This window comes from Cyanistes caeruleus, chromosome 2 (assembly GCF_971803275.1).
Source record: "Cyanistes caeruleus chromosome 2, bCyaCae1.hap1.1, whole genome shotgun sequence".
In the NCBI taxonomy this organism is placed as follows: Eukaryota; Metazoa; Chordata; class Aves; order Passeriformes; family Paridae; genus Cyanistes; species Cyanistes caeruleus.
In genome coordinates, this window is record NC_141702.1 from 39,593,673 (window position 1) to 39,613,496 (window position 19,824).

The window sequence follows — 19,824 nt, forward strand, 5'->3', positions numbered from 1 at the left end:
GCTCAATAAAGTAGGGTTGTATGAAATTGTGCTGGATTTGTAATACTTTATTGTATTTAATATCAAACAGAAAGGGATGCTGTTTAAAAACCTGCAGCACAAAATTTTTTAAAACATTCTGATTTTATGTGCCTGTTTGTTACTTCATTTCTTAAGATGCAGTTGCCAGGTTTAAAATATTTGTTTTTTCACTGAGAAAGTAGTGGCTGAAGGTGTTTTCTGATGTTTTTTAAATAAAAACCATTATAGTGGAAAACCAGCATGAGCCCTGGGATACCTACCAGCTCCTGCTACTCTGCCTATGTTCAGCATGTCCTTGCCACGCAATATCACCTACCACAGGTAGGCAACACATTGTTAATACTGTCACAAATAACTTTTAAACCGCTGAAAGAATTCAGAGACAAATTCAAGACACAGAGTCAAATATTGAAGCTGTTTTTCCTATTTTGCTCTTCAAAACCCTAAACTAGAAAATCCCTAGAGTGAAAAGTCTGAGAAAGGCTACCATCCCTTCTAGGGTTAAAAGATGCTTTTGTAAGATTTTTAGGCCAGATTAACCTTTTGCTCACAATAGGGCCGGTTATTGGTTTTATTTTTTACTGTCTTTAACACAGGTAAAAAAATCAATATGAAGCGAGACAAAGGGCTCTGGAGGCCCTGGCTGCACCAGCTTTTGGTTTGGCTCATACACAATCCTACAACATGCTGAGGCTGGGAAGGATTAGCCTGCTTGTGTTGAGTAAACCGATGATACTCAATAAACAGTTTCTGTTGTAAACCCCTTAGGACGTGCAAAGCCACACTAGTTGGCATTAGACCAGATAAGCTGCCGAACCAGCTGTAATCTCATTTAGACCTGAGCTGATCCTCCTGTCCTTTCATTCCACAGGATCAAAGCAAACCACTGAGGAGGCAGCTGTATTATAGCAGCAGTGCTTGCTGGATGCAGCAAACATTTCATAAATTCCCCTCCTTGAAGCAAGCCTGCACATAATCTACCCAGAGCCAGTTCAATCAATGGATTTCTGAATTCATTAGTCTTATTATTACAGGATAACTTTCCTCCACATAGTGTTGTAGCTGTTGCAGGCCAACTTCACAAAACAGCTCTTATTGCTGACCATTTCTTTCCGGTAATGTACCTTTGCATTTTTGCAATGTCACATGAAAATGATTTAAATCACTTCAATGCAGTATTTTTTTTAAAGACTAGAAATAAAACCAATTTACGAATATTCAAGTAGGAAGCCTTGAAATATAGTACACTCTTCCAAGCATAATTACTGGCTACCTGTTTGAATGCTTCCATGCATCAGTAATAATGACCAATGTTTTCTGAGCTCAAATGATAACAGCAAAAGTAAAGTTTATATCATTGTAGCAGCATAAATATAGATAAAAAAATACAGATGTGAAAGGAGTAATTCTAAGAAAGATTTCTATTTGCCTTTTACTCTTTGTGTTCTCTGGAATTAAAAAGAAGAAATACTTTCATTGTTGAAGAAATGAATAGCACAACTTAGGAAAATGGAAAACCACATAAGCAACAAGTCTTTTTAAACTAAGCAAAAATGAAAACCAAGGCACTGGATCAAAAAAGACTAGAGGGTGCAACATTTGATTTCTGTATCACATTTAGAGTTTTCACTCCAGTTGCAATTATAGATAAAAAATAGTATAACCTTAGAGCTTTAGAAGAACCAAATGTGTAATTCAGAAAATGCATCAACTGATCCATTTCCCACCAGTGAACTCTGCAATATAGCACACATTCACAGATAAACAAAATAAAATTAGATTTTTTACTTACAATGGGATAAGGAAAATATTATTATATTTTTTTCAGTCCTTTTAATTACTAATTAAATTAATCATTTATGTAAAGACTTAAGTTTTCTGATACAGCTGCATTGGAAAAAAAAAAAAAAAGAAAATGGATGCAATAAGAATTATGCACCACAGCAGCATTTATTTTAGGTCATATACAAGTAACATTACTGATTCTTGGATCACCCCTTGAGGAATGAGTAGAAGCCAGAGAAAAAAAAAAAAAAAATTCAGTCTGAAAAATAAGGAAGGCCAGGTAACCCCTACAGTTAAGGTAAAAATAGCAGTGTTTGTGACTTACTGTTATTTGTGGCCAATATAAATATTCAGCACAAATATAAACATTCAGGACAAACTGAAAAGTCAGAAAGCTCTCACAGAGAACTGCTCTGAGTTTACCGAGCACAAGAAAAAGATAGTGCATCATCTTTGCAAGCACACCCTACCCTACACTGCACAGATCTATTGAACATCTGTATCTGGCTGCTCATGTTTTTGTAAGAGTATAAAAAAGAGTTATTGTAATAAAAAGATTCAATGAAGTACAATAAATCAAAGTTTAACACATGCAAATGATTTTTAACAGATTACAGAGAGGAGATGTTTAGTATGAAACTTTTTCAAGCACTACAGCACAGATGTGCCAGAGCATGTCATAGGCAGCTGGCAGAGATGAACAAAAGGTATTTGCACCTATCATCTACAGATGTGTAAAAAACGCACCACACATCTCTTCCTCAATCAGAAACCATCTGATGTGCTAGTTAATGATTCCCCTCTCTCCACTTCATTCTTCAGACATAAAGGGGTCCCATTTAACATAATCACTTAATAACAGCAAAGTGATGGGTATCAGAACTCTAATTCTTCTAATATTTGCAAAATCCAGCTCTTTGTAATAATAATAACACCATGATAGCAAACTGTAAAACTGTGTAATTATACTTTAATTGTATTGTGAGGCATGCATTAATCACAAAGTTTAAGTACCAAGGATGGAATTATAATAATTCTGTAAAACAAATTTAAGCTAGCTAAGTAGGTCAGAACCACTAGCATGCAACAGGAGACCTCTGGGAATTTATCAGTTAATGGCTATTTATGTGCAAATGAGTGCCCTCCAACCCTCCCAAATCCTGTGTAGCTGAAGGGTATTTCTGTTAACCACGAGCATGCTTAACTGCTGAGGCATAAATTAAACCATTTATTGGAATGATTTTAATTCTTCTCTCCCCCCACCCACTCTTACTACTCCCCTCCACCCTCACTAGCAGCACAATTTACAGTATTAATTTACATGGAGATAGGATTGCTGGAGAGTTTCAGAAATTACTCCGTTTTAAGAAAGAGCAGGAAAAAGAGGGAGAACAGGGAAAAAAAAGAGCATGACAAACTTTTAGTACAATAGCAATGCTACACTTAATCTTCAAATCTTGGCAGGTTGAGCTATCAGAAATTCCAGAGGTTCAGTATCACAGAGGTGCAGTGGAAATGCTTTCATAATGAACTTTAATGAAATGAAATTCTGTTTCACATCCTCACAGAAACACAGAGCCTTTTAGGTTGGAAAAGACGTTTAAGATGACCAAGTCCAAACATTAAGCCAGCACCGCCAAGTCCACTACTAACCCATGTCCTCAAGTGCCACATCTCCTTTCTTTAAATACCTCCTGGGCAGCCTGTTCCAGTGCTTGACAACCAGGAAGAATTTTTTCCTAATATCCAATCAAAACTTTCCCTGGTGCAACTTCATACTATTTTCTTATCTCACATTCTAAATTTGCAGAAGACAATGAAGCTCATGGTGGACTGCATCTACCGTATTTTCTGTCATAATATTCAGACTGTACACATATCAAAGGTTTTCTTTCAGGAAAGAAAACAACAAAAATTTCTTGGCTGCAAGAAAAGAACACCTTCAATTTTTGAGTTTGACCTGGAAAAAGCTAGTCATTTTTCATATCTTAGGAAAATAGATACCTTTATAAACTAATCGGAATCAAGACATATTGACTTTTCCCTGTGATGTAAAATGAGGATGATTTACAGACAATATAGATGATTTCTCAACACTTCTAATCATACCAGTAATTCAGTACAGCAAGGCATGATAATGTAAGCATAGCTTAAAGATACACTTTCAGGCTTATAATTTCATATACTCAGGGTTTCTTTTGTTTCTAAGTGCATGCACACATATTCTTGCAAAGCCTAGGGTCCCAGAACAATAAAACAGCAAAAATCTGATTATCCTAGCATCAATTAACCACAGCTCCCTGTTACCCTAAACAGGGTCACATCTCCCCAGTGCCTAATAATTTTATTGTAAAATCCCTTGATTGCCTGAATATATTCCCTCTCCCTATGATGTTTGGATGATCATGGCTGTGTTACAGTTAATTATTATTTAAGAGATGATCACAGTACATTACTTTTTCTGATGTCATTTTGCACCTGATACAAAAGTCCACATAAATGTAACACACTGGATAAATACACACAGTTTCTCCTCATCAATTCAAGCTGCTGTAGAATACCCTTTAATATAAATAGGTGTGGTGAGAATCAGAGGCATTCCCTGCGAGCAAATCTTTAGCAGCTCTAAAATATTTTTAATAAGTACATACGTGGAACTTACTGAAGTATTTCCAAAGGCACATCTCCAATAGCTAAACAATAAATTCCTGTCCAGAAAAATAAAAGAGTATCAATGAAAGTAGCCAGTTTTATTCTCATGGTTGACTTTTCGTAAGGGAAACAAGACTGCAAAGAGCAGTAGAAGGAAAACTCATTGTCCTGGCAAGCACATCTGTACTTGGCTGTTCTTCCCTTCTCCTGCCCCTCAGTAAAGGTTGACACATCCCTGGCAGCAGGATGCTCCTGCTGCGTGCATAATGGCTGCTGTGGCTGCCTGTGCAGCCCCTGCACTGCCACAGAGAGAACCAGGAGCTTTATGTCTTTTCACATAGATTTGCAAGCACGCACATTAAACCAGACACTTCATACAACCTTTGATAACAGCCAGAAATTATTGAATGAACGAACTATCTGACCAAAAATAAGTTTACACCTGTATTTTCAGAAGCATTACCATATCTGCATTATCAGAGCCTGTGACAAGCCCATGGTTACCTCCCCCTTCCCTACAGTGAGGGGCTGCAGCCCGGATTATGTCTGTACCTTACTGCCTTGGCAGGGGCTCAGTATTGCCCTCAGGCTTTAATTAACCCCGATTAGAGATAAACAGGGCCTTCTGGTTGTGAAAGAGGGAATAGAGAGTACTTTCACCTTATCAGACAACAAAGTAAACCACAAACTGCTTTTACTTTTTTTTTTTTAATTCCTCCCAAAAAAAGCAATGTTAGGAAGAGGCCCCCACAAGACCCTGAGATGATACACAATGAACATGTTGCAGAGTATGCTTTCCTCCTTCCAGATTGTTTTTAGGGAGGATATATATGTGGTGGCCTATTTTGGGCTCATTTCCCATTAGACACATTTTCACTATCCCTTTTTTAATGCCACTGTAAGGAAAGCTGGAGCATTTAGCCACTGGCAATTAGTGACACTTGGACTTGCTCCAAGCCAAATCAAACATAGCAATGCACATTTACATGCCCTGTATCAATGCCTAAAAAAGCATTTGCAAAGTGATTTTCCAGACGGATTTCAAGATTCGAACACAAAACCACCAAAAACCCACCACCTTTTTCAGCAAAGGTCACTGTCCAGTGTGTACAGTAGAAGCCATCTTTACACTCTCACCCCAGAAATTCCAACAAGTAGGCTACAGCAGCACTAAATAGGTTCAATTTTTCTCCCCCAACAGAACAGGGAAAGTGAAAAAAGCTCTAAACAAAGAATATAAATTAAGTTTTATTCCACAAGTTTCCCTTGAAGACTGTAAGAGTGCTACATTTGCAGCCTAACCCAAATAACCACTTTAAACTTCTGTCCAAAATTAACCAATTTTGTCTTCACTAGCATGAAGAACAGCAGAAAACCTGTAACTGAGTAACTTCTAGTATGTCTCCCCTCAACTCTTCCTAGCTAAAATCACTTCCATCAAACTTATACAAACTGCCTACTCTAGTCATTAATTTGTGACTCTCTCCAATTTTCAATTTATTCATAAATATTTCATAAAATGACATATCCACAACTGCACACAGAACACTGCAGCTAAAGACAGAATAAGCAGCTCTTCTCATTGGCAGGAGTTTTATTAACACACTTCACAACAAAATAGAATTTGGGTGGTTTTTTTTTGTTTTCTCCTAAAGCAGAATCACATTAGGCCCTGTTTTGTAATACCATACAGGCTGTGTGCATAAAAAAGTCGCTGTTAAAAGTTAGTCAATAAATTTCATTCAAATTTCAGATTTTCTTGCAGATACTATGGTCTTAGAAACTCACATAAGTAAACATCCAATAAACTGAGGTGAAAGTGTAAGTATCAGATTCACTTCCCACTCTTTGTAAGACACAAAGGAATCCAGTTAACAAACAATTCCAACCCACAAGCAATTCCAGTTTTTCCCCCTGCACTAGGCGGCAACAGTGCTAGTTTAAGGACAATACTGGACCCTGCAGGAATCTGTGCTGAGCAGACAGCCAAGTCTACAAGCAAGGGCAGAAATGGGGTAACAGCAATGGCAACTACCTCACTTCAACCAACCCCAGATGTGGAGATCCCCTGTTTCTCTCATCTTCCCATACTTTGATAATATGGCTGCAAGTCATGCATTTCATTTTATATTTCCAGGTGTTCTTCCTAATTTCAGCACTTGGCCTTCACTATTTCCTCTTGTTGATGGTAATTTATTTCAAAATATCAAAGTAATTTTAAATTCGGGTATTATTTTCCATTTGTACACAAATACCCTCTAATTTCTGGCTACATACAATCTCAAACCCTAAATTTTTTTCATCTACATCTGTGCTAAACAGTTCTTCATTTTCAGTGATTTGAACAAATGCCATTAAATACTGATAATACTAAGATTATACAAGTAACACTGAAGCTTACACTACCATTTTAATGAAAATTTTCTCTCTCATTCCCATAGACTCACACCATTTTACAGAAAAAATGTTTATACTTTTAAGGCTGATGTTTTCTCTTTTTTTTTGTCTTCTTTATTAGGGTTTATTAGTGTTAGAATACCTAGGAATGAGTACACTAGAAGTTGTTTATGGCCAAGAAGAAATTCTATCATAAGCAAAAGCATCCTAGGGAATGAAGAATCAAACTGTATATACCCAGAAAACAGAAAAGCACTAAAGAGTAAACAGAAAACACAATGTTTTGAGATTCATCCCTTCTCTTCACTAGGTCATTGCTTTCAAGAGAGCACACCAAATTGTTTTCGTTCATTAGACAGCCCCAGAAGCTGGTAGGAAACGTTGATGCTAGTAGGCTACAGCTGTCAGTAACAGAATCTGAAACAAATTTGGAAAAAATGAAGCAAGTGGCTATTTCTCATCACTGTAGCTATTACCCAAGATTTCTCAAGTATGAGTGATGGTGGGGCAAGAACAAAACCCAAAAGCTTCTGAGAAATTCCACTGAATGGAATCTCTCAGAACTGCACAAAGTGCTTCAATCTGTGTTGTGTCCAGCATCCAGCAGGACTTTCCTTGCTCTTCATTTTCCTCCATTAAGACAAGCACATTTATATGTTTGGTTAGCATAAGGATTCTCCTTGGAGTTGGTTCAGATTTTTTCCTTCACTTTAAAGGTCAACTTTCTTTAAAACACATAGGCACAAATTAATTCTCCTCTCCAGAGATATCAATTCCCATCTCAGGGGCTAGCAATGGAGACAAGAGCGCAAAGGGAAATATTCTGGGTGAAGCAGAGCCAGATGTGCCTGGCTCAGCGCACATAATTGACTCGTCTAAACATTCTTGACACATCCGAGACAGTGGCTTGTCGTTGTCCCAGAATGTACGCTTGCTATTTAATCAGTCAGGTTTCTGATTCTCTGCTGAGAGCCCAGAAAGGCCGGGCACAGCTGGGCAGGCAGGGCGGCCGAGCTCCCGGCCCGGAGCCAGCGCCCCGTGGCTCCCTCCATCCTCCCGCGCAGGCTGTCAGTAGGAGGCAGCATTGGCTCTGCCAGCAGCAGCTCCGCACCGCAAAGTACTTGGGAGCGGGCTTCATTCTTCTGTCATTATATAAGCAAGATGACACTGTTCTCTAATCCAGCCAAAGCTGATAAGTACCATCAACCTGTCACTTCCTACATTTCAAATTCTAACATTGCAGCATCAAAGAGTTTTTACATTTCGATTTCTTTTGCTGGCAGCGGTCGGTAGCCTCTCATTCTCCCACGGTGTTCTAATGCAGCATTTGCACACCGGGGTTACTCCCAGCCTGAATAGCAGGTCATCCCCTACTCACTGAGCTCATCTGCGGCCCATGTGCTAGGCAATTTAGATCCAATCAGCCCTTATTTAGCTCAAGAGTAATGAGCAGCATAGTGACACAGACTTAAGCCTGACCCTCAGGACACTGCTCATCAAGCAGTAAAACTGTGACAAAATCATTCATCTTCCACCCGCTGGCAAGAAATAATACTCGCACTCACTGTATTACTTTTTCAAGACATAGAAAAAAAAAAAGGTCCTGAATTTTCATGATGTGAGACATTAATTTGCAGAAAGCTGAATTCCCTTAAACCCCCCTGTTGCTATGAGCTCACCAGGGGGAAATAGGCCTTAGGAGACTGAAATGGAATAAAGAAAATTGCTTCAGCTTTCTGTTCATTTTAAATAAGCCTTAAATCTGACATGAGATATCCTAAAGAGAGAAGAAATATAGATCTTGTAAGGTAACGAAGAAACAATCAAAATTAAGATATTAGAAGAGTACTTGCATATAAGGATTTTATTGGCAAAAATATTTCTTTTGTTAAGCATCCACAACAAAAAAAAAAACCACCCTATATGAAAAGCCATTCTCACACCTCATGTGAAAAATAAAAGGAAAACTGAGAGGCAAGTTAATTTAGGGAAAATAGTTTCATAAGTGAGACACTTCCATCAGAAAACAAATCTGTGCTTTATGTCCTTCAGGGAGCACATATTTCTCTAAACAACTGCAGGGTCCCAAGCAGCAGGTTCTCAGTACACCTGGATATGATTTTACTCTTTTTTTTCATGGATTTACTCTTTCACAACAGAAGCCTTGTACTGTTGTCAGGTAGGCTACAGAAAGTTCATGTGGATTAATTTTTGGAAGATAAAATGGATACAGCGGAACACAAAAAGTGTTTCCATCCACAGCACAGGGGATTGAACTGTGTATCTTCATGATTCATTTCAGAGTACCAGACTTGAATGAGTTTCTTTAGCTTTGGGTGTCTACCAAAGACTGACTTTTTTTGGGCATCAACAATTAGAAGGTTTTTTGATAGCTTTTAACGCTTCAGTTTGGTCAAAAGTGATTCTAGAACAGAACAGTAGAATAGAATATTGCAGTAAGAAGGGATGTAGAATGACCATCTATTCCAACTGCCTGAGTAATTCAGAGCTGATCAAGAGCTAAAGCACATTATTAAGGGCATTGTCCAATTGCCTCCTAAACACTGACAGGCTTGGGCTAACAACCACCTCTCTAGAAAGTTTGTTCCAGTTCTTGACCATTCTCTCACTAAAGAAATGCTTCCTAATGTACAGGCTAAGCCTCCCCTGGTGCAGCTTTGAACCATTGCCACATGTCCTACTAGCAGAGCCCAGGGAGAAAAGCTCAGCACTTTCCTCACCACTTCCCTTCTGAGGAATCTGTAGCGAGTGCTGGGGTCACACCTCAGCCTCCTCTTCTCCAAACCAGAGAAGCCCCAAAATCTCAGCCACTCCTCAGAGATCATGCCTTCCAGCCTTGTTGCCCAACTTCTAAGACAAATGCTCTCTATTACATCCTAATCATCAATGTGAAATTAATGTTGATCAATTGCTAACTTCCATGTGTCCACCTACCAATTCAAGAAAATGGGCACTGAGAAGGTGAAGTGAATATTCTTGCAAACCTGAACCAGTGACATACACAGGAACTTTCTAAGTTCTAATGCAAAGTATTAGGTACACATTTCCAGTGCATGCTGTTGTCTCATTTAATTTCTTTACACAGTAATATCCTCAGAGCAGAGATGAAACAATCAAAACACACATTAGTTTCAGCTAGTCAACTTTAAAGGTCAGAATATAAGGGAAAAATTTGTAAAACATTATTTTAGTTTCCAACAAAAACCTAAAAAAACCTCTCAAATCCCACAAAGTAAGAAAAATAAAAGAAAATTCAGTGTTAATTACCAGAGCCACATCTTAAAGCAACAACTGTAGCTAAGAACACACACTGTATTCCCTCAAAAGGTGGTAACAGATTATTTTTAGGGATTTATACATAGGAAACATCTCAAAACTTCTAAAGCAGTGCTTGCGTCTCCTGCATTAGAGCGTTTAGAGACTAAATTTTCATTACATTTATTTAAATACCAGTTTTGTTAATGGAATACCTGAACTTCAAAAAAAAACAGTAAAAAATATTTTTTTAAAAAATACTTTTTAAAAAATATTTATAAAAAAAGGGCAAGTTAGCATAGCATGCTTGCTCCCCAAGTATAAGGTATTTGCTGTAAAGTGAAAAAGAAAGGATTTATTTCCATTTTTTCACATCGGTGAACAAAGTTCACAGCACCTTTTAGTGGTCATTCATTAAGCCTGGGAGATCTTAGAGCTAAACTAACATCTTCTGACCCTCAGTTCAGCGGCTTAGTCACAGAGCTGCCTTCTGTGCTTATCAGGACATCACAGCTGGTAGCTCTAAATATCCTCACAGGATGGAATGGGTAAGCGAAGACTCATGATCTTCCAAACTCTTCTGAATACAGTTTTCAGCAGCTCAGCATCAGAAAAAAGACTTTACAAAGACTAACATTATAACCCCTGAGGGGGAAGAAAATAAGGAGGGAGGACCTCTCTATTCTACTCCTGAGCTTATCTACTAACTTACACAGTAACAGAAAGAGGGAGAGATGCTTCTGTTGGTCTCAAAAAAGCTTCCCACAGGCTGTTTTGATGGCAAGTATAACTCAAAAAAAAAAATTATAAATGACTGTACATTTCCATAGCAAAGATATACTGGATAATCCAGTCCTGTTGTGGTTTCTCTCACAACCTCAAGGCTAAACACACTCAAACAGATAGAAACATCCAGTTTGCCTGTTACTCGTGGCCCAATTATTAATGTAACTTTCTACTAGAGACAGGTTTACTTGGTCAATATTGCTGTAAGAGCTTATGAAATTTACTGTTTTCAAAGTAAAATTATCATTTATCATGGTATTAGGTTGGGGTACTTCTCATTTCTCCTATGGGAATCAGTACCAAAAGTCTCCTTGGAACTAGGAAAATATGTTTGGAGCACAGCAGTGATTTTACACCTGGACACGTACTCACATTTTATAGTCCTGTAACTCTGTGCTAAGACTCAACAAAACCCAAATGCCAGGATGACAATAGTAAGAGAAAGCTCATGTCAAAGCAATACCCCATTACAATACAAGACATTTTAGCATGTTTCAAACACTTCCTTTAGGAATAACATATTGCAATGCCAGCACCTACAGCCGATCTCTCTGAATCTTGCATCCATTTTTACAGCAAGTTCTGTCAAAGCCATTTAATGCCTGTATTTTTATTAACCCAGGGCTTCTTTTTGTGCCATGAGGTACTCAGATGACAGACAGATAGTGCTAGAGATTTGGAACAAATGAAAGCACACATGGGCAAGCATCCTGCATTTACCTTTCAGTAAAAAAAAAATAAAATAAAAATAAAACCATTGTTTAAAAACAGAAAAAAAAAGGGAAAAAACTTAAGACTGAGCTAGAAGCAGAATAAGTAAACATAGGAAGGAAGCACTTCAAGTTTTGATTTAGGGGAGTTTCTTGATTATTTACTATTTATTTTACATGCTTTTTAAAAGGAGACAGTATTAAAATACAATCTCACACTTCATAGTGCACCTTACTATGAAGATCAAATACTTGCAAGTGCCAACAAGTAGCATCTTGATTCCAATTACCCACTCACCACATATCAAAAACTGATAAAAATGAGTTCTCCTGCCAAGACATAGTTTTATTTAAATATATGGATCCCAAAATAATCGTAATGGTAACAACCAATAAAAAAGTGGTTTAAGAAACCATATTTAAAATAGTCTAACCATAGGTAAATACAACAATCAAAAGCTACCAGTACTTTTCTAACAGACAAGAAAAATACAAGAAAAAGCTGGAAAGGGTTATCTTAAAACACAGTAGTGTAAAAACAGTGAAGGTGGGAGTCTGTTTTCAGATGTCTTTTAAGAAAAAGAAAGAAAGAAAACAAGCGCACTTTCAAATCCTTGTATGCCAAGTTTTAGCCCAGAGCAAGTTTTCACTGCTATGCTACAAACCCTTGAAAATAAAGGTTTATAATGGAAATGCTGACAGACCCTTAACCACAGCAGCATGAATAGCTATAATTAAAGAAGAGCTTTTGGCTACACCTCACTCTGACAATGAAAGACTAGAATTTTTACAGTATTCTCAAATAAAAACAACTGTGAAACCTGGAATGAGATTCCAGCAATCCAACAAGATATGTTAAAGGGGACTGCTAAAACTATTTGACATTTTAAGCTTTAAATATTGAGGCACTTAGTTAACACAACCAAGTCAGTATTTTCATAATGCTACTTAATCAGCAATAAAGAATGCTCCTGTGAGCCATCATCTGGGGTTAGCAGAAAGTAACACATGAAGTTATTCTTTCCTAACAGCCTAGAGGGAGCTGCTTGTCTCTTTCATCAGTGATCTCACTTCCTTCCTACCTGTAAACTCCCTGTCACACACTCATAAAATTATTAAGAGTGCAGTGAACAGAAAAATTACATTTATGGAAGACCTACATTCTTGTATCAGCTTGGATTTTAAAATCAAGCATTTCATCCTTTTCTGAATTTGAAAATAGACAAGGCCTTATCAGTCTGTTCAATTCAGTAACATTTTAGGATTTGGTTAGCACAAAGTCATCCATATCTTCTGAAACAAAAAAAATGGTTTTAGTGTTGTTTTATTTGCATGGCAATAGAGGACAGACTATTTTCAGTGAGTCTGTCAAAGCAGGAAAAACACCAACATTTTCCTGTTCCATACTATCTGAAGATCAAAGTGTTTTATTAGTGTTAAGGAATTTACTTCCTCTGTAGATGTAAAAATAGGCTGGTGACAGTAACCAAATGTATAAATACAGAAACTGAAAGAACTGTTAAAGGCAAAGCTCTAAAAATCTCTCTCATACCAATTACTATTTGAGCATATTGGTAATTCAAATATTTCAGCAGAACTACTTTTTGTAAAAAAACATACTAATACTGTCCTGTACCTTGTCTGTGATGACCTGAGAAGCCTACACTGAACTTCCACGCCCTCTGTGGGCATGTTACCAGAGGGCCACATAACCCCCCAGTCCTGGAAAGCTTAAAAATAATGCCAATTATAAAACAGGCAATTTTTTCACCAGTCTCAAATTTATCCTCATTTCATCTTTAAAAACAACACAACAAATGCAGTGAATTAGCTAATAGAGAAAATGTCAAAGTATTTTTGAAGTCTCCAATTTATTCCAGGAAATACATTCAGTTGAACTGAAATAATAAATAATAAATCAACTAAACTTAGTTTTGTGCTTCATCTCTTTTCAAAAGACTGCCTGCAAAACAGTTGTCTTTGGATCTATAAGGTATTGACAGCTGCAGTCAAACTACTAGACAAAAACAAAGAACCTAGTTAAAGAGAGATCTTGCATATGGGCCTCAATATTCCTATTATGCACTCTTCCACAGCTCTTTACACATATTTCAGTCTTGCACATTTGAAGTAATGGCAGATCAATAGCTGCCTCTTAATATCTTATGAAAAAAAAAGCAGTTTGGGCTTCAAACTGGAGGACTGCTTCTCAAAGGCATCAGTAGACAAAAAAATATGTTTATTGAAGGGCACTGTGGATGCTGAAGAATGAACTAGTACATCAAAGCAAATCTGCTTGAAAGTGGTAAAATATGATTTCCTTCTCTCCTATCGAACCCCAGACAAACATTTAAATCTCCATAACTCTAGTATTTGAATGCAACCTTGGTGAAAGAGAAAAAAACCAGAATGCAATGTCTGAAAAACAGAATACATTAAATGAAGAGACAAAAAAAAAAACAAAACACCTCCCCAATTAATGCAATTAATACAGACAATGATTTCCAAATTTTCTGTACTGAAGATGATATTGCCTGAAATAGAAGCAACTGGATGACTTTTTTAAGAGACAGTAATTCATAATGAAATATCGGGATGTCAAACCTAATCTCCTGAAATAAAATAAAGAAACATTTCAAAGATTTTAAATGCACTGAAGTATTGGTGGATTTTGAAATTTAACATATCATTCACAGCCCTTCAGAGATCACTCTTTCCATTTACCCAATTTTGGTAAAAAAACTCATAGGAACTACCTTTTAACCCCAAAACCAAAATGCCAATCTATATCCGCAACTTAACTAAATAACTTACCGAAGTCTGGCTAGAACAACCTGAAGAAAATTCAGGACCATGCTCAGCTCAGCTCCTCTACATGCAGGCAGCAGCATAGTAAAGCCATCATTTAGCAGCTTTTCCTCAGAAAGGCTCAAGTAGCAGCTGGTCTCAAACACTTCTTGGACACCATCAATGTAGGTGGATAGCAGGGTCCAAAGATTTTGTCTCTGTGAGTAGTCATTTTTGGTTACTAAAAATTCCTTTGCCTTCTCACGGAAAGCACTTGAGATTTTCTCAGCCAGGACACTAATGTCCATATTCTTCTCAACATAAATTAAAAGGAAAGCAAAATGACCTCTCCAGATGAGAGCTCTCCGAGATGTGGTGATGGAGGATGGAGTCAGGAAATCCAAAAGATCCAACACCCGACTCACTATATCTTCTGTCTCTGCAACAATTGCCAGCATGAGGAACAGGTTAAAAAAGTTCTGCAGCCCCACTTCTGTCAGCTCCTGCATTCTTTTCCGATGGAACTTGGAATAAATTCTACATTAGAAAAACAAACAAAAGAACTCAGGAAAGAGGAAGTTTCTTGAAGTATGCAATTTTCTATCTTCTTGAGTGACTGAAATTGTATTTTCATACTTTTAGTTTACAGTTATCTGCTTCCAGTAACCCTTAAATTTTAAATACTATTTTTTCTCATTACTCTTACAGCTACTGGAACAAACATGCTCTTTCAGTTTTTCTGCTTTTGATTTAAAACACACGTTGATTCCAGAGGTGCAGCCTAATCCAACCTCTTATCCAACCTCTACTACAAGCTGAGCACAATGTTATGAGTAGACTCTACTCTGTCTTTGATGGATGTCCTCTACTGTGCCTTCAAACCAATCAAGTTTAGCCCATGAGGGCTCCTAGGAAAGGAAGCTGTCAAGTGGCATCTCTTTGAAACAGCAAGACATTTCTGTACACCAACTTCTTCCCTGGAAACTTCTTCATTTCCACATGGAAACCAGCTACTGGTTTCTGCTATTACGTTACAGTGCTGCAGCTGCAGTGATCCTCACCTACCAAACCATCACTGCAGTAAAAGGAAGATTTCTAATGGAAAATTCCATTTTTCCCCACAGTGCTTTGCCAAAGTGTGTGTCAATTTGTCCTGCATGCCTATGGTATGGACAGGTTTGAAAGAAAACAGAGAAACTGAGGCATTTGGACAAGAAACTGCTCTCCAGGCAGGAAGATGTTAAGAAACTTTATCTGCATTGCTTACAGCAGACTGCTCAAGAAGTCATACACAGCTGATGGTGACAAGCACTGTGACTTTGAAACTTTAAAGGGGTGGACAAAAAGGAAAAAGCATATACAAAGAGACCTTTTTTGGGACCTTTGGTTGGATGTGGACTTTTATTTAAAAATCACCATTCTTACAACAGAGAATAAGATGAAAATGGCATAACTTTTTGATTTTTGTCTTTAAAACTTTGGGCATATCCTTCACTTTTAATTTAAAATAAGTTCCACCTAAACTAGTTAAACATCCATAAGTGCTGTTTTCCTATTCTGTCACCTGGAAAATAGTTGGAAGTGGTGTTGAGGTTATCAAATCTAGCCACCAAAAATTACAGCAAATCCAATTAATGTTGCTTAGTAGTAAATTACTACTGACAGGCATTTATGTTTTTCATGCATCAATTAATGCTTGGTTAGCTGCTAAAAACAGAGTTCATCCCAAAATCATAGCTGTAGGCTGTTAAATTTTGCTACTTGTGTAATTGATTTTTTCAAGGTAGAAATGAAGAAAACTGAGCAGACAGATGCACTGTGTGCTGTGTGTTATTATTCCCCCTCTTAAATTAGGGAAAGTAAGAAGCTATAAGAGCACAAAAATATAAGTATAATTCCATTTCAGTAAGAACAGAGTTGGCTAATTAAAATTTTAAAATAAAGCAAGACACTGCTACAGAATCCAACAATGTATTTTTTTCCTATATAGCTGCAGTGATTTATAAACCCAAACTTTACACTATAACAACTTCTGAAGTGTACATAGACATTAGTGATGCTGATCTTTTCTGATAGCCAAGAAAACCCTTCTTTCCTGGAAGAAAAACACCACAACTTCGTGTGTATACACATGGGCATTTTTTAATGATTGTTACTTACGTACTTGAACATCTTACTAACGCTTAAAAAAGTTTTAATTAATTGTATTAATACTTAATAAAATCTTTTAAAAAAACCTCAGAACACTAAACCAAAACTATTTCTGCTTTCTCTAATGAAAAGAGTTAAAAAGTCTGTACTAATCATTACAAGTGCTATCTCATTACTATAAGAAAAGTCTCAAGGATTCAGTAAGAATCTAAAACATCAAGAGTTTCATTTACAGCATATATATTTTATGGGTTTTTTTGTATCATGACTGACTGTCCTGAATTAGTGTGTTTCAAAATTAAGTGAAAAAAATCCTCCCAAAAATATTATGAGAAATTTTGAAAACCACTGAAAAGAAATAAAATATTTAAATAAAAATGCAGGTCTAGCAAGTGCCAGTCTGCATGTTCTTGAACAACACATGGCTTACATGCAGCTCAAGCACAATTTCTGTGCTTTAATTACATTATCTGTCTGGCAACTGGATTGTACCACTGCATTAGTTGCCAGTCTACCAAATTCCTGGCCGGTGGGACGAGGTAAATTGCTGCAGATGCCAAGGTGATTCTTGGACCCAGTTACAGTCTCTGCTGGCAACAGAAACTTCAGGGAACAAGTGATTTTTTTCAAATTATGAGTCACCCTGGATCCCTCACCCTCTCTCTTATGAGCAGAGTGCCCTCTGTCTCGCATGTGGCCCCTGACCCACTACACTTGTTACATAATGGCACAAACTAAAAAGCATCCATACCGTCCTTTAATTTGTTTCCAAGGGTGCACACCATTGTTTCCTTCTTTCATAATCCGTGCCAAAATGCTGAGGAAAATGAAGTAACTGTTGCTGGAGTTGTACAGAGAAGGGATCTGCTGTTCAAAGCAGCAGTGTTTCACCAACTCAAGCATTGACAAAGAAGTCTTACTAATATTTGCCAGATCCTTCAGACCAAGCCAAGGAACAGTAAAGCAGCTGTTCTAAAAGAATAGATGAAAACAGAAAATATTATAAATAATAATAAATGCAAATATTACAAAGGCAGTAAGATGCACTCCTTCACAGGAACAAAAGGATATATTCCTACCACAGCTAAAACAATAAAAATGCATTGTAAGTGCATGCAAAGATCTTAAACTGAGCAGTCCTGGTGAAAAATAAGACTTAAAATATATTATCATATTCTATAATTTCTTAATGTAATGGATCATAACAAATTTAAAAATTATTTCATTAAACAAACATAGCAAATTTTAGGATACTTCTATTGACTAGGTAGTTTTACGGAAGTACAGTAATCAAGCTTGGCTACAGGAAAATCAGAATCAACCGGCAAAATAAAGGACTGTTTACATGCAATTCTACATTTTCATATATTCATCTACTTACCAGATTCTTGCTATAATAATCCCAGAGTATGGTGACAATAGACAGGTTCAAATCCCAGAAACTGCACAAAGTCAAACAGCACTGAAGATGCATTCGTAAGTGTTCCTCTAACACACCAGTCTTGAAAAGTAAGAAGTTATTTGTAGGATACATAAAAACAGTACTACCAGACTATTCAAAGTAACTTCCTAATATAAGAAAATATTTTTAATTATATACTGTTGAGTAAACTCATTTGCTAATACAAGCAATGAACTTGAAGATAAAAGCTGACAATTGCACCCTGCAAACCAGCCAATGCTGGTTCATCTTAGAATTATTTAGGCTGGAAGACTTCTGAAAAGGTTCATAAGAAAGAAAATAGAAAATAGCAAATAACTTGAACACAGTGAAGCATTGAGGTTGCAGCTGTGGGATAATGAAAGTGGAATTCTTCTCATCCAGCTTCTGGTAACAACAAACCTGAACTTTCAAGGGAGGTAGGATATTAAGAACCCCATGCTCTGACTAAAATTATGTGTTTAACCCAGCCTATTTTAGGCATCTACTTCAGGATGGTAATTCCTGTAAGGGCTTTGTCTCCACTGCCTGCAGAAATGGTTTAATGGACCAACTTGTGTGCAGCTGTTTTAAGAGTAGACTTACATGTGCGAGTCTAACACCTCTACCCCATAGGAGAGGTGTGGGAAGCAGATGATCTTTAAGGTCCTTTTCAAAGCAAACCACTCCATGATTCAATGACATACTCAAAGTGCTACTTCTTGTGACTCACTATGTTTTGGAATGGCTTTTTTCCCCCGTTTTCAATGCCACACAAATGAGTCTCACTCATGAACTTGCTGCTACCTGGCTATACATTCATGTGGAAAACTTGACTCGCTACACTTTTTCACAACACTGCAAACAATCATACAATCACCTACAATAACTCCTAACGATGTCTGCCTTCTCTTCTCATGAACAATTAATGTAGGGCAAATGGCTTTTAAAGTTGTACATTCCTAAAACAATTTGTTAAATTGAAAAGGCATTTTTAGAAGTCATTGAAAATTATATATTCAAGACATTATGTGTAAGATACAAAACCCAATGAAATAGGAAAATAACTTCCCAGAAAAGACTCATTGAAAATATCCAGAATAGTATTTCAAATGCAATAAAAATACCTCCAAACGAAAGGTGATACTCAAGTATTGTTTTTAATTAATGACATAACTATCAATTCAATAGACTGCCCAAAAAAATAACAATCTTGCACGAAAAACATGGACAGAATAGCAGTTATTTTTTTTAATGAATAAAAGTAGGAATCTTGATGTAAAACAGAAAAACCTGCAGCTGAACATACCTATTTCTCTAGGGGGATCTATCCAGTTACAAGGATGTAAAAAATCAAAACAAAAACAACAACAAAAAAACCACAAAACCAAAACACACACCACTCAGAAAGGGAATGCTTAGTCTTGAAGTTGTATTTTGAGTCTAGGGTTATGTTTAGGAGCTAATTCAACAAACAATGACTGCTTCAGTTAAATTAATTCAACAATAAACACAGCAGTTGAGCAGCTTCAATTTTAACTGTTATTTATCTGTCCAACAATAGTTTCAGAACAGTTTCCAAAACCAAGATAGCACTGAAGGCTTTATCTCAAATTTAATATGAAAGAGTTATCCAGACTTCAAATATCCCTGGGATTAATGGATTCTCTCATTGCTCTTTTGCTTAAAATGGTCTCTTGCACTGCTGGAAATACTATCAGAACTCTTGAGGGTAGTCAGATTTTAATTTATCACAGAAGGGAGGAACACCTGATACTATCAAAATGATAGTACTATCTAAACATAACATTTTTCTCTTATGACCTCCTACTGTAGTAA

The 19,824-nt window shown here is 36.9% G+C and overlaps 1 protein-coding gene across 2 annotated transcripts in view; it reads right to left on the reverse strand.

Annotated features, from left to right (window-relative positions):
- The window catches only part of MMS22L (MMS22 like, DNA repair protein), an 89,456-nt gene that overhangs the window by 41,319 nt on the left and 28,313 nt on the right, over window positions 1-19,824 (reverse strand). For both annotated transcript variants that reach the window (XM_023922206.2, XM_086876577.1), the window contains exons 12-14: window positions 17,947-18,066; window positions 17,317-17,537; window positions 14,442-14,951 (exon numbers count right to left, since the gene is read on the reverse strand). In XM_023922206.2, the coding sequence (XP_023777974.2) occupies window positions 14,442-14,951; window positions 17,317-17,537; window positions 17,947-18,066 (851 nt within the window). The remainder of the gene's footprint in view (window positions 1-14,441; window positions 14,952-17,316; window positions 17,538-17,946; window positions 18,067-19,824) is intronic.